At 44.9% G+C, this 16,294-nt stretch overlaps 1 protein-coding gene across 1 annotated transcript; it reads left to right on the top strand.

The window, feature by feature from the left end:
• Window positions 1–14,775: 14,775 nt before the first annotated feature.
• Window positions 14,776–15,768, top strand: LOC134961670 (olfactory receptor 2AP1-like). Its single transcript, XM_063941591.1, has one exon. The coding sequence runs from the start codon at window positions 14,776–14,778 to the stop codon at window positions 15,766–15,768; it is 993 nt and encodes a 330-aa protein (XP_063797661.1).
• Window positions 15,769–16,294: the final 526 nt, after the last annotated feature.

The raw sequence follows: 16,294 nt of genomic DNA, 5'->3' as shown, positions 1-16,294 counted from the left end.
ATATATCTGTGCTCACACTGCTTTATTGTGGGGTCTGGGGACCAGCAGTATTATATAGGAGGAGTACAGTGCAGAGTTTTGCTGACCAGTGACCACCAGTATACGTTGTCTGCCTGAAAAACGCTCCATATCTGTGCTCATATCTGTGCTCACACTGCTTTATTGTGGGGACTGTGGACCAGCAGTATTATATAGTAGGAGTACAGTGCAGAGTTTTGCTGACCAGTGACCACCAGTATTATACGTTCTCTGCCTGCAAAATGCTCCATATCTGTGCTCAGTGTGCTGCATATATCTGTGCTCACACTGCTTTATTGTGGGGACTGGGGACCAGCAGTATTATATAGGAGGAGTACAGTGCAGAGTTTTGCTGACCAGTGACCACCAGTATTATACGTTCTCTGCCTGAAAAACACTCCATATCTGTGCTCGGTGTGCTGCATATATCTGTGCTCACACTGCTTTATTGTGGGGACTGGGGACCAGCAGTATTATATAGGAGGAGTACAGTGCAGAGTTTTGCTGACCAGTGACCACCAGTATTATACGTTCTCTGCCTGCAAAACGCTCCATATCTGTGCTCAGTGTGCTGCATATATCTGTGCTCACACTGCTTTATTGTGGGGACTGGGGACCAGCAGTATTATATAGGAGGAGTACAGTGCAGAGTTTTGCTGACCAGTGACCACCAGTATTATACGTTCTCTGCCTGCAAAACGCTCCATATCTGTGCTCAGTGTACTGCATATATCTGTGCTCACACTGCTTTATTGTGGGGACCAGCAGTATTATATAGGAGGAGTACAGTGCAGAGTTTTGCTGACCAGTGTCCACCAGTATTATACGTTCTCTGCCTGAAAAACGCTCCATATCTGTGCTCAGTGTGCTGCATATATCTGTGCTCACACTGCTTTATTGTGGGGACTGGGGACCAGCAGTATTATATAGGAGGAGTACAGTGCAGAGTTTTGCTGACCAGTGACCACCAGTATTATACGTTCTCTGCCTGAAAAACGCTCCTTATCTGTGCTCAGTGTGCTGCATATATCTGTGCTCACACTGCTTTATTGTGGGGACTGGGGACCAGCAGTATTAGTGTAGTATATAGTAGGAGTTCAGTGCATAATTTTGCTGACCACCAGTATATAATATATAGGAGCACGGTACAGAAGGCCACTGCTCTACCTACCTCTGTGTCGTCAAGTATACTATCCATCCATACCTGTGGTGCATTTCAGTTTTGCACAGTTTGCTGACCACCAGTATATAATACATAGCAGTACGGTACAGTAGGCCACTGCTCTACCTACCTCCGTGTCGTCAAGTATACTATCCATCCATACCTGTGGTGCATTTCAGTTGTGCACAGTATATATAGTAGTAGGCCATTGCTATTGATACTGGCACATAATTCCACACATTAAAAAATGGAGAACAAAAATGTGGAAGGTAAAATAGGGAAAGATCAAGATCCACTTCCACCAGGTGCTGAAGCTGCTGCCACTAGTCATGGCCGAGACGATGAAATGCCATCAACGTCGTCTGCCAAGGCCGATGCCCAATGTCATAGTAGAGAGCATGTAAAATCCAAAACACAAAAGTTCAGTAAAATGACCCAAAAATCAAAATTAAAAGCGTATGAGGAGAAGCGTAAACTTGCCAATATGCCATTTACGACACGGAGTGGCAAGGAACGGCTGAGGCCCTGGCCTATGTTCATGGCTAGTGGTTCAGCTTCACATGAGGATGGAAGCACTCATCCTCTCGCTAGAAAAATGAAAAGACTTAAGCTGGCAAAAGCACAGCAAAGAACTGTGCGTTCTTCTAAATCACAAATCCCAAAGGAGAGTCCAATTGTGTCGGATGCGATGCCTGACCTTCCCAACACTGGACGGGAGGAGGTGGCGCCTTCCACCATTTGCACGCCCCCTGCAAGTGCTGGAAGGAGCACCCGCAGTCCAGTTCCTGATAGTCAAATTGAAGATGTCACTGTTGAAGTACACCAGGATGAGGATATGGGTGTTGCTGGCGCTGAGGAAATTGACAAGGAGGATTCTGATGGTGAGGTGGTTTGTTTAAGTCAGGCACCCGGGGAGACACCTGTTGTCCGTGGGACGAATATGGCCATTGACATGCCTGGTCAAATGACAAAAAAAATCACCTCTTCGGTGTGGAATTATTTTAAAACAAATGCGGACAACAGGTGTCAAGCCGTGTGTTGCCTTTGTCAAGCTGTAATAAGTAGGGGTAAGGACGTTAACCACCTCGGAACATCCTCCCTTATACGTCACCTGCAGCGCATTCATCATAAGTCAGTGACAAGTTCAAAAACTTTGGATGACAGCGGAAGCAGTCCACTGACCACTAAATCCCTTCCTCTTGTAACCAAGCTCCTGCAAACCACACCACCAACTCCCTCAGTGTCAATTTCCTCCTTACACAGGAAAGCCAATAGACCTGCAGGCCATGTCACTGTCAAGTCTGACGAGTCCTCTCCTGCCTGGGATTCCTCTGATGCATCCTTGAGTGTAACGCCTCCTGCTGCTGGCGCTGCTGTTGTTGCTGCTGGGAGTCGATCGTCATCCCAGAGGGGAAGTCGGAAGACCACTTGTACTACTTCCAGTAAGCAATTGACTGTCCAACAGTCCTTTGCGAGGAAGATGAAATATCACAGCAGTCATCCTGCTGCAAAGCGGATAACTCAGGCCTTGGCAGCCTGGGCGGTGAGAAACGTGTTTCCGTTATCCACTGTTAATTCACAGGCAACTACAGACTTGATTGAGGTACTGTGTCCCCGGTACCAAATACCATCTAGGTTCCATTTCTCTAGGCAGGCGATACCGAAAATGTACACAGACCTCAGAAAAAGAGTCACCAGTGTCCTAAAAAATGCAGTTGTACCCAATGTCCACTTAACCACGGACATGTGGACAAGTGGAGCAGGGCAGACTCAGGACTATATGACTGTGACAGCCCACTGGGTAGATGTATTGCCTCCCGCGGCAAGTACAGCAGCGGCAGCACCAGTAGCAGCATCTCGCAAACGCCAACTCATTCCTAGGCAGGCTACGCTTTGTATCATCGCTTTCCAGAAGAGGCACACAGCTGACAACCTCTTACGGAAACTGAAGAACATCATCGCAGAATGGCTTACCCCAAATTGACTCTCCTGGGGATTTGTGACATCGGACAACGCCAGCAATATTGTGCGTGCATTACATCTGGGCAAATTCCAGCATGTCCCATGTTTTGCACATACATTGAATTTGATGGTGCAGAATTATTTAAAAAACGACAGGGGCGTGCAAGAGATGCTGTCGGTGGCCCGAAGAATTGCGGGCCACTTTCGGCATTCAGCCACCGCGTGCCGAAGACTGGAGCACCAGCAAACAGTCCTGAACCTGCCCTGCTATCATCTGAAGCAAGAGGTGGTAACGAGGTGGAATTCAACCCTCTATATGCTTCAGAGGATGGAGGAGCAGCAAAAGGCCATTCAAGCCTATACATCTGCCCACAATATAGGCAAAGGAGGGGGAATGCACCTGACTCAAGTGCAGTGGAGAATGATTTCAACGTTGTGCAAGGTTCTGCAACACTTTGAACTTGCCACACGTGAAGTCAGTTCAGACACTGCCAGCCTGAGTCAGGTCATTCCCCTCATCAGGCTTTTGCAGAAGAAGCTGGAGACATTGAAGGAGGAGCTAAAACAGAGCGATTCTGCTAGGCATGTGGGACTTGTGGATGGAGCCCTTAATTCGCTTAACCAGGATTCACGTGTGGTCAATCTGTTGAAATCAGAGCACTACAGTACATTTTGGCCACCGTGCTCGATCCTAGATTTAAAACCTATGTTGTATCTCTCTTTCCGGCAGACACAAGTCTGCAGAGGTTCAAAGACCTGCAGGTGAGAAAATTGTCAATTCAAGCGGAACGTGACTCGTCAACAGCTCCTCCTTCACATTCTCCCGCAACTGGGGGAGCGAGGAAAAGGCTAAGAATTCTGAGCCCACCCGCTGGCGGTGATGCAGGGCAGTCTGGGGCGAGTGCTGACATCTGGTCCGGACTGAAGGACCTGCCAACGATTACTGACATGTCGTCTACTGTCACTGCATATGATTCTCTCACCATTGAAAGAATGGTGGAGGATTATATGAGTGACCGCATCCAAGTAGGCACGTCAGATAGTCCATACGTATACTGGCAGGAAAAAGAGGCAATTTGGAGGCCCTTGCAGAAACTGGCTTTATTTTACCTAAGTTGCCCACCCTCCAGTGTGTACTCCGAAAGAGTGTTTAGTGCAGCCGCTCACCTTGTCAGCAATCGGCGTACGAGGTTACTTCCAGAAAATGTGGAGAAGATGATGTTCATCAAAATGAATTATAATCAATTCCTCCGTGGAGACATTCACCAGCAATTGCCTCCAGAAAGTACACAGGGACCTGAGATTAGAGATGAGCGCCTGAAATTTTTCGGGTTTTGTGTTTTGGTTTTGGGTTCGGTTCCGCGGCCGTGTTTTGGGTTCGAACGCGTTTTGGCAAAACCTCACCGAATTTTTTTTGTCGGATTCGGGTGTGTTTTGGATTCGGGTGTTTTTTTCAAAAAACACTAAAAAACAGCTTAAATCATAGAATTTGGGGGTCATTTTGATCCCAAAGTATTATTAACCTCAAAAACCATAATTTACACTCATTTTCAGTCTATTCTGAATATCTCACACCTCACAATATTATTTTTAGTCCTAAAATTTGCACCGAGGTCGCTGTGTGAGTAAGATAAGCGACCCTAGTGGCCGACACAAACACCGGGCCCATCTAGGAGTGGCACTGCAGTGTCACGCAGGATGTCCCTTCCAAAAAACCCTCCCCAAACAGCACATGACGCAAAGAAAAAAAGAGGCGCAATGAGGTAGCTGTGTGAGTAAGATTAGCGACCCTAGTTGCCGACACAAACACCGGGCCCATCTAGGAGTGGCACTGCAGTGTCACGCAGGATGGCCCTTCCAAAAAACCCTCCCCAAACAGCACATGACGCAAAGAAAAAAAGAGGCGCAATGAGGTAGCTGTGTGAGTAAGATTAGCGACCCTAGTGGCCGACACAAACACCGGGCCCATCTAGGAGTGGCACTGCAGTGTCACGCAGGATGTCCCTTCCAAAAAACCCTCCCCAAACAGCACATGACGCAAAGAAAAAAAGAGGCGCAATGAGGTAGCTGTGTGAGTAAGATTAGCGACCCTAGTGGCCGACACAAACACCGGGCCCATCTAGGAGTGGCACTGCAGTGTCACGCAGGATGTCCCTTCCAAAAAACCCTCCCCAAACAGCACATGACGCAAAGAAAAAAAGAGGCGCAATGAGGTAGCTGACTGTGTGAGTAAGATTAGCGACCCTAGTGGCCGACACAAACACCAGGCCCATCTAGGAGTGGCACTGCAGTGTCACGCAGGATGTCCCTTCCAAAAAACCCTCCCCAATCAGCACATGATGCAAAGAAAAAGAAAAGAAAAAAGAGGTGCAAGATGGAATTGTCCTTGGGCCCTCCCACCCACCCTTATGTTGTATAAACAAAACAGGACATGCACACTTTAACCAACCCATCATTTCAGTGACAGGGTCTGCCACACGACTGTGACTGATATGACGGGTTGGTTTGGACCCCCCCCAAAAAAGAAGCAATTAATCTCTCCTTGCACAAACTGGCTCTACAGAGGCAAGATGTCCACCTCATCTTCACCCTCCGATATATCACCGTGTACATCCCCCTCCTCACAGATTATCAATTCGTCCCCACTGGAATCCACCATCTCAGCTCCCTGTGTACTTTGTGGAGGCAATTGCTGCTGGTCAATGTCTCCGCGGAGGAATTGATTATAATTCATTTTAATGAACATCATCTTCTCCACATTTTCTGGATGTAACCTCGTACGCCGATTGCTGACAAGGTGAGCGGCGGCACTAAACACTCTTTCGGAGTACACACTTGTGGGAGGGCAACTTAGGTAGAATAAAGCCAGTTTGTGCAAGGGCCTCCAAATTGCCTCTTTTTCCTGCCAGTATAAGTACGGACTGTGTGACGTGCCTACTTGGATGCGGTCACTCATATAATCCTCCACCATTCTATCAATGTTGAGAGAATCATATGCAGTGACAGTAGACGACATGTCCGTAATCGTTGTCAGGTCCTTCAGTCCGGACCAGATGTCAGCATCAGCAGTCGCTCCAGACTGCCCTGCATCACCGCCAGCGGGTGGGCTCGGAATTCTGAGCCTTTTCCTCGCACCCCCAGTTGCGGGAGAATGTGAAGGAGGAGATGTTGACAGGTCGCGTTCCGCTTGACTTGACAATTTTGTCACCAGCAGGTCTTTCAACCCCAGCAGACCTGTGTCTGCCGGAAAGAGAGATCCAAGGTAGGCTTTAAATCTAGGATCGAGCACGGTGGCCAAAATGTAGTGCTCTGATTTCAACAGATTGACCACCCGTGAATCCTTGTTAAGCGAATTAATGGCTGCATCCACAAGTCCCACATGCCTAGCGGAATCGCTCCCTTTTAGCTCCTTCTTCAATGCCTCCAGCTTCTTCTGCAAAAGCCTGATGAGGGGAATGACCTGACTCAGGCTGGCAGTGTCTGAACTGACTTCACGTGTGGCAAGTTCAAAGGGCATCAGAACCTTGCACAACGTTGAAATCATTCTCCACTGCACTTGAGACAGGTGCATTCCACCTACTATATCGTGCTCAATTGTATAGGCTTGAATGGCCTTTTGCTGCTCCTCCAACCTCTGAAGCATATAGAGGGTTGAATTCCACCTCGTTACCACTTCTTGCTTCAGATGATGGCAGGGCAGGTTCAGTAGTTTTTGGTGGTGCTCCAGTCTTCTGTACGTGGTGCCTGTACGCCGAAAGTGTCCCGCAATTTTTCTGGCCACCGACAGCATCTCTTGCACGCCCCTGTCGTTTTTTTAAAAATTCTGCACCACCAAATTCAAGGTATGTGCAAAACATGGGACGTGCTGGAATTTGCCCATATTTAATGCACACACAATATTGCTGGCGTTGTCCGATGCCACAAATCCACAGGAGAGTCCAATTGGGGTAAGCCATTCCGCGATGATCTTCCTCAGTTGCCGTAAGAGGTTTTCAGCTGTGTGCGTATTCTGGAAAGCGGTGATACAAAGCGTAGCCTGCCTAGGAAAGAGTTGGCGTTTGCGAGATGCTGCTACTGGTGCCGCCGCTGCTGTTCTTGCGGCGGGAGTCCATACATCTACCCAGTGGGCTGTCACAGTCATATAGTCCTGACCCTGCCCTGCTCCACTTGTCCACATGTCCGTGGTTAAGTGGACATTGGGTACAACTGCATTTTTTAGGACACTGGTGAGTCTTTTTCTGACGTCCGTGTACATTCTCGGTATCGCCTGCCTAGAGAAGTGGAACCTAGATGGTATTTGGTAACGGGGGCACACTGCCTCAATAAATTGTCTAGTTCCCTGTGAACTAACGGCGGATACCGGATGCACGTCTAACACCAACATAGTTGTCAAGGACTCAGTTATCCGCTTTGCAGTAGGATGACTGCTGTGATATTTCATCTTCCTCGCAAAGGACTGTTGAACAGTCAATTGCTTACTGGAAGTAGTACAAGTGGGCTTACGACTTCCCCTCTGGGATGACCATCGACTCCCAGCGGCAACAACAGCAGCGCCAGCAGCAGTAGGCGTTACACGCAAGGATGCATCGGAGGAATCCCAGGCAGGAGAGGACTCGTCAGAATTGCCAGTGACATGGCCTGCAGGACTATTGGCATTCCTGGGGAAGGAGGAAATTGACACTGAGGGAGTTGGTGGGGTGGTTTGCGTGAGCTTGGTTACAAGAGGAAGGGATTTACTGGTCAGTGGACTGCTTCCGCTGTCACCCAAAGTTTTTGAACTTGTCACTGACTTATTATGAATGCGCTGCAGGTGACGTATAAGGGAGGATGTTCCGAGGTGGTTAACGTCCTTACCCCTACTTATTACAGCTTGACAAAGGGAACACACGGCTTGACACCTGTTGTCCGCATTTCTGGTGAAATACCTCCACACCGAAGAGCTGATTTTTTTGGTATTTTCACCTGGCATGTCAACGGCCATATTCCTCCCACGGACAACAGGTGTCTCCCCGGGTGCCTGACTTAAACAAACCACCTCACCATCAGAATCCTCCTGGTCAATTTCCTCCCCAGCGCCAGCAACACCCATATCCTCCTCATCCTGGTGTACTTCAACACTGACATCTTCAATCTGACTATCAGGAACTGGACTGCGGGTGCTCCTTCCAGCACTTGCAGGGGGCGTGCAAATGGTGGAAGGCGCATGCTCTTCACGTCCAGTGTTGGGAAGGTCAGGCATCGCAACCGACACAATTGGACTCTCCTTGTGGATTTGGGATTTCGAAGAATGCACAGTTCTTTGCTGTGCTGCTTTTGCCAGCTTGAGTCTTTTCATTTTTCTAGCGAGAGGCTGAGTGCTTCCATCCTCATGTGAAGCTGAACCACTAGCCATGAACATAGGCCAGGGCCTCAGCCGTTCCTTGCCACTCCGTGTGGTAAATGGCATATTGGCAAGTTTACGCTTCTCCTCCGACAATTTTATTTTAGGTTTTGGAGTCCTTTTTTTACTGATATTTGGTGTTTTGGATTTGACATGCTCTGTACTATGACATTGGGCATCGGCCTTGGCAGACGACGTTGCTGGCATTTCATCGTCTCGGCCATGACTAGTGGCAGCAGCTTCAGCACGAGGTGGAAGTGGATCTTGATCTTTCCCTAATTTTGGAACCTCAACATTTTTGTTCTCCATATTTTAATAGGCACAACTAAAAGGCACCTCAGGTAAACAATGGAGATGGATGGATTGGATACTAGTATACAATTATGGACGGGCTGCCGAGTGCCGACACAGAGGTAGCCACAGCCGTGAACTACCGCACTGTACTGTGTCTGCTGCTAATATATAGACTGGTTGATAAAGAGATAGTATACTCGTAACTAGTATGTATGTATAAAGAAAGAAAAAAAAACCACGGTTAGGTGGTATATACAATTATGGACGGGCTGCCGAGTGCCGACACAGAGGTAGCCACAGCCGTGAACTACCGCACTGTACTGTGTCTGCTGCTAATATATAGACTGGTTGATAAAGAGATAGTATACTCGTAACTAGTATGTATGTATAAAGAAAGAAAAAAAAACCACGGTTAGGTGGTATATACAATTATGGACGGGCTGCCGAGTGCCGACACAGAGGTAGCCACAGCCGTGAACTACCGCACTGTACTGTGTCTGCTGCTAATATAGACTGGTTGATAAAGAGATAGTATACTCGTAACTAGTATGTATGTATAAAGAAAAAAAAAAACCACGGTTAGGTGGTATATACAATTATGGACGGGCTGCCGAGTGCCGACACAGAGGTAGCCACAGCCGTGAACTACCGCACTGTACTGTGTCTGCTGCTAATATATAGACTGGTTGATAAAGAGATAGTATACTCGTAACTAGTATGTATGTATAAAGAAAGAAAAAAAAACCACGGTTAGGTGGTATATACAATTATGGACGGGCTGCCGAGTGCCGACACAGAGGTAGCCACAGCCGTGAACTACCGCACTGTACTGTGTCTGCTGCTAATATATAGACTGGTTGATAAAGAGATAGTATACTCGTAACTAGTATGTATGTATAAAGAAAGAAAAAAAAACCACGGTTAGGTGGTATATACAATTATGGACGGGCTGCCGAGTGCCGACACAGAGGTAGCCACAGCCGTGAACTACCGCACTGTACTGTGTCTGCTGCTAATATAGACTGGTTGATAAAGAGATAGTATACTACTAATATTATATATACTGGTGGTCAGGTCACTGGTCACTAGTCACACTGGCAGTGGCACTCCTGCAGCAAAAGTGTGCACTGTTTAATTTTAATATAATATTATGTACTCCTGGCTCCTGCTATAACCTATAACTGGCACTGCAGTAGTGCTCCCCAGTCTCCCCCACAATTATAAGCTGTGTGAGCTGAGCAGTCAGACAGATATATAATATATATAGATGATGCAGCACACTGGCCTGAGCCTGAGCAGTGCACACAGATATGGTATGTGACTGACTGAGTCACTGTGTGTATCGCTTTTTTCAGGCAGAGAACGGATATATTAAATAAACTGCACTGTGTGTCTGGTGGTCACTCACTATATAATATATTATGTACTCCTGGCTCCTGCTATAACCTATAACTGGCACTGCAGTAGTGCTCCCCAGTCTCCCCCACAATTATAAGCTGTGTGAGCTGAGCAGTCAGACAGATATATATAATATTATATATAGATAATAGATGATGCAGCACACTGGCCTGAGCCTGAGCAGTGCACACAGATATGGTATGTGACTGAGTCACTGTGTGCTGTGTATCGCTTTTTTCAGGCAGAGAACGGATTATAAATAAAACTGGTGGTCACTGGTCACTATCAGCAAAACTCTGCACTGTACTGAGTACTCCTAATGCTCCCCAAAATTAGTAAATCAAGTGTCTCTCTAATCTATTCTAAACGGAGAGGACGCCAGCCACGTCCTCTCCCTATCAATCTCAATGCACGTGTGAAAATGGCGGCGACGCGCGGCTCCTTATATAGAATCCGAGTCTCGCGATAGAATCCGAGCCTCGCGAGAATCCGACAGCGTCATGATGACGTTCGGGCGCGCTCGGGTTAACCGAGCAAGGCGGGAAGATCCGAGTCGCTCGGACCCGTGAAAAAAAACATGAAGTTCTGGCGGGTTCGGATTCAGAGAAACCGAACCCGCTCATCTCTACCTGAGATGGTGGATTCCAGTGAGGACGAATTAATAATCTGTTAGGAGGGGGATGTACACAGTGAAAGGGGTGAGGAATCGGACGATGAGGAGGAGGTGGACATCTTGCCTCTGTAGAGCCAGCTTGTGCAAGGAGAGATTGATTGCTTCTTTTTTGGTGGGGGCCCAAACCAACCAGTCATTTCAGTCACAGTTGTGTGGCAGACCCTGTCGCTGAAATGATGGGTTTGTTAAAGTGTGCATGTCCTGTTTATACAACATAAGGGTGGGTGGGAGGGCCCAAGGACAATTCCATCTTGCACCTCTTTTTTTTTTGTGTCGCTTAGCTTAGCCATCCAGCGACCTTGGTGCAGCTCTTTTTTTCTTTGCATCATGTGCTGTTTGGGGACTTTTTTTTTAAAGTGCCATCCTGTCTGACACTGCAGTGCCACTCCTAGATGGGCCAGGTGTTTGTGTCGGCCACTTGGGTCGCTTAGCTTAGTCATCCAGCGACCTCGGTGCAAATTTTAGGACTAAAAATAATATTGTGAGGTGTGAGGTGTTCAGAATAGACTGAAAATGAGTGGAAATTATGGTTATTGAGGTTAATAATACTATGGGATCAAAATGACCCCCACATTCTATGATTTAAGCTGTTTTTGAGGGCTTATTGTAAAAAAACACCCGAATCCAAAACACACCCGAATCTGACAAAAAATTTTCAGGGAGGTTTTGCCAAAACGCGTCTGAATCCAAAATACGGCCGCGGAACCGAATCCAAAACCAAAACACAAAACCTGACAAATGTCCGGTGCATATCACTAATATATATATATATATATATATGTGTGTGTGTGTGTGTGTGTGTGTGTGTGTGTGTTTGCAACAGAATTTGCTGCACTATATAATAAACTGTTAATAAATAAACACCCCACAGTCGTGTCTCCCTCTCTCCTCTCTCTCCTACACACCGCAGTCTGTCTCTCTCCAGTGACTCCATACTGCATTCACAGCTCCCACAGCCCATCACAAAGCTCTGCATCTCCCAAGCCATTCTTATGCCGTGGAGAGACTCACCTGCGCTGCACTCCCAAGTATCCAGACTCGAACACTGCACAGAAGGTACTTTGCGGCCCTCAAACCCCACCAGAAGAGGCCAGCACAGGGAATCCCCGTGATGGCCAGCAACAGAGCAGGACCCGGAAGAGCGGACGCACAATTACTGTGTGTGAGAGGCTCCTGTCACTCTAAGGCTGCACCCACGCCGCTTATAGCTTGCTTCTCTATATGGACAAGACGGCTCACATCCCTGCTGAACACTTACCGGCATATCTTTGGAGCCCCTCTGATCCTTGGGTCCCAGTACAGGGGTCCCCTTTGACCCCCTTGTCATCAGCCCAGAGTGCAGCAGTTGTACGCGGGTGTGGATTATTAGATCTATGCTAAAAAGGTCTACAGTCAGTAAATCTACCACTAATGGTACACATGCATTAGGTCGACAGGGTCAAAAGGTCACCAGGGTCAAAATGTCGACATGGAAATGGTCGACACAATAAAAGGTTGACAATTTTTTTGTTTGTGGTATTTTGGGGTCTAAAGGTCAACAGAAAATAGGTTGAAAGTAGAAAATGTTGAGAGGGTCAAAAGGTCGACATGGGTTTTATTTGGGTATTTTGTCACTTTTCTACAACAAACAAGCCCCAGTAGTGTACCTCATCACCTCGCATGGCTCATTCAGGCAAGGTGCCTTAGGCTGCTACCGCAGTGCTCGGCACAGGTAACTATTCCCAGTCAGCGTCCACATGGATGGTAAAGTTTAAAAAGGTTGACCACACGTGTGTCGACATTGTCATGTCAACCTTTTTACCCTGTCAACCTTTTGACTCTGTCAATCTTTTGAATTATCTACCTTTTACATATCGACCTTTTGACCTGTTGACTCTATCAACCTACTGCATGTCTGCCATTGGTGGTCAACCTGTTGACTGTAGACCTTTTTAGTGTAGCTCTATACCCCGGATACCATTGTACCCATGAGCTCACTTGTCATTGCTGCTCACATCTACAGTCTTATGATTTCCACTACCTCTATGGTGACAACTGCTGCCTAATTTCATGAAGAACGGCCATCTTGACTCCAGCAACAAGAAAAACAACAGGCAGAAATCTATTCGAAACTGGCAGATACCTACAACAGTACAGAACAATCAAGCCCTTTTTTATAGGAACAGAAAAGGATGGAAGTTCCAGTGGAATAGTAGTGCTGGATAGTTATTGTTCACCGGTTTACTGTTTTAGAATTTGCAAAGTAGGTGGCTTATATTATGTTTCGTGTCTCCACTCTCTGCTGCCTCCAATGAGCCATCGGTAGCAGCACAGAAATGTCAGTTGCCAATGGCTGCTTTACTATTGATGGCTGAATTTGATGCTGCCTTGCAGAAGTCACACCCACTTTCCCCACCTGTAGTTACTGTATAATGGCTATAACACTACAGTGCCTAGTGTATCAACTTTTCCCCAGACCTCTTAGATTGCAAGCTCATTAGGACAGGTCCATGTTTACCTTAAGTTGGATGTCTTCATATGTAATTTATATCATAAATTCTTAATTGTACAGCACTGGGTAATCTGTTGCTTTATAAATAAAATATAATATTAATAATTGTAACATAGACCTTAACAATACCACTTACATACCACTATTTTCCTTTCTTTGGAAGGGAGAAGGTAAGTCTTTAGAACAGATCAATATTTACCTTCTGTTTCATGTATTTGTATGTTATTTATTTATATTATTAATAGAGATGTGCAGTTCAGTTTTTTAGAAATCCGAACCCATCTGAATTTTGTGGATCCAAACCGAACGAAAACCAGGTACTGATATCCGAAGGAGTTCTGATTTGTCCCGGTTCGGAACTTCCCGTGGTTAGAAATTTGGATTTTGAATTCGAATTTTGGGTTTTGGATTGTACAATTTACATGTTTTTTGGCTGTTTTTATTCATCATTTTCAATAAATCTAAAACCGAAGATTTGGATTTTAAATTCGAATTCCAAACCAAAACAGTTTTACAAAACCAAAACACAATGATGAAATTAGACACAAAATCACACCAAAATACCAGGCTCTGTGCACATCTATCAATCACTCAATGGATAGGACAGACATAATATAATAGCATGTTATAATTAAATAATAAAAATAAAAGGCCCTTTGAAAATCCATAGTACATGCATACATTTTTCTTAAAAAAATACAATTATTTTTGTGAATTTAATTTGTCTTTTAGTTTTAATTGCTGCCATACATGATGGAAAATGAAACAGAAATAGTATCAGAGGTTGATAGAATCCCTTTGGTATAATTAGCCTAATTAAGAATACTCAGAAAATGCATAAAAGGTGCCCTGTGTTTAATGTGGCGATTCACAAAGCTAGTTATTGTGCAGCATCATTATCAATGCATATTCTGTAAATCTCTAATCATGCTAGTAGCTTATATAAATGTATTGCACAATCTGCATCTTCATTGAAGTGTGGATTTTGGTGATTTTACAGTGCAAATATCTCATATGGTGATTTTCAGCATGTGAGTAACTTTGAAAACACTTTTTAAAGTATTGTTATAAATATCATTAATCCAAGGCTTCCCAGAGAGGATTCAAGCGTTCATGATTGTATAAAACTTAATTCTCAGTAAATCCTTGACATGCACTGTTGGAATAGAATATGGATCATGTAAACAATGGTCCTTATATAATAATTAAATATACATGAAAATGAAGAACATATGTAAAATATGAGAAAGAACAGTTAGTTTTTTTAAGTCAAATTGCAAATAAGTTGCAGCCAGTCATCATTATTATGTTTAACCGGAAAGAAGATAGATGACAGTAGCAGTCATTCATTATTTAACTTTTTCTCAAATGTGTGTTCCTATTCTGCAAATCAGGATATGAAAAGATTCCAAGAAAACCAGTCAACTGTCCAGGTATTCTACTTCCAAGGATTTCTCATCTCCAGTGAACAGCAAGTCTTTATGTTAATAGCCATTATGCTCATCTATATCTTCATTCTCTTTGGAAATGCATTGATTGCATTATTGGTTTGCTTAAGTCCTCAGTTACAAAACCCATTGTACATCTTCCTTGGTAATTTCTCTTTCACTGAAATATGCTACACATCTGTTATCATTCCTCAGACTCTTGTTCATATTGTAACAGTAAGTAAATCAATCTCTTACACTGGCTGCCTTTTACAGCTCTATTTTTGTAGTTCCTTTGGATGTACCGAAAGCCTGCTTCTCTCCACCATGGCATATGACCGGTACCTTGCCATATGTCATCCTCTACACTATTCTTCTCTCATGAGAAGCTCTGTGTGCATGATGTTCTCCTTGCTGTGCTGGACAGCAGGGTTCCTGGGTTCTTTATTGCCTTTGCTAATGGTGTCCAAGTTGGTATTCTGTGGGCCCAATAAAATCAACCATTTTTTCTGTGATTCCTTAAAGCTTTTCGCCCTGTCATGCTCAGACATCTATACCAGTAAGCTATCTCTCTTTTTATTTGCTTCTGCTGTAGTATTGGGCTCTTCTGTGCTTATTCTTTCATCCTATGCCTTTATCTTGGGAACTATTTTTACAATGTCTTCTACTGTGGCTAAACAAAAGGCTTTTTCCACTTGTGCATCTCATCTAATGGTTGTGTCACTATTCTATGGCACACTCATTTTTATGTATATTGCCTCACCAGCTATGGAGAACAATGAGGTAAATAAAGGTATAGCCCTTATCTATACTGTTGTTACACCCATGCTAAATCCTATCATCTATAGTCTAAGAAATAGTGATATTCACAGAGTTCTGTATTTGCAAATGGTGAAAGTACAAATGTTCTTATATGGTAAATTTAATGGTCCTATTCATCTACTGATGTTTGCTGATAAATAATTTTACAAATGTATTAAACTAATGTGAACACTCTGCCATGCTATTAATTCTGTCAGTAATAATGTAAAAGAGTTCACAATCCTATGAAGATGTGCATACATTATGTGTAACCCAATAGGTTAAATTGCACTGTAACTGAAAGAGGTGCAAATGATCACAGTGTGATGACTTTATAAGGGTGTTATCAGGAGAAATCCCATAAATATTATCTGACAAATATTAATTGATATACAGTATAGCCCCCTTAGGGCAAAGGCTCCAGTAATGTGTTGAAAGAAGCAGATGATCTGATAAGGATAACTGCGGATAGACTACACTGGTCTAGTTTTCAGTGATTAAAAGTGACTTAAGACTGGAGTGTAGCTGATAGGCTTGAAACATCATACTCAGAGTTATGGTGGAATCCCAAGATTTTGGCCAAAAATTGGCCAGGATTCAATCCCGGGATTGGGGCTTACAATCCTGGGGATTTGGGCATTAGGAAGCCCCTTTGTTTTTTCAATGCTGAGCAGCGTTGAGCATCCTC

Source organism: Pseudophryne corroboree, chromosome 1, assembly GCF_028390025.1.
Source record: "Pseudophryne corroboree isolate aPseCor3 chromosome 1, aPseCor3.hap2, whole genome shotgun sequence".
NCBI classification, from domain to species: Eukaryota; Metazoa; Chordata; class Amphibia; order Anura; family Myobatrachidae; genus Pseudophryne; species Pseudophryne corroboree.
This window is presented reverse-complemented; position numbering and strand designations above follow the sequence as displayed.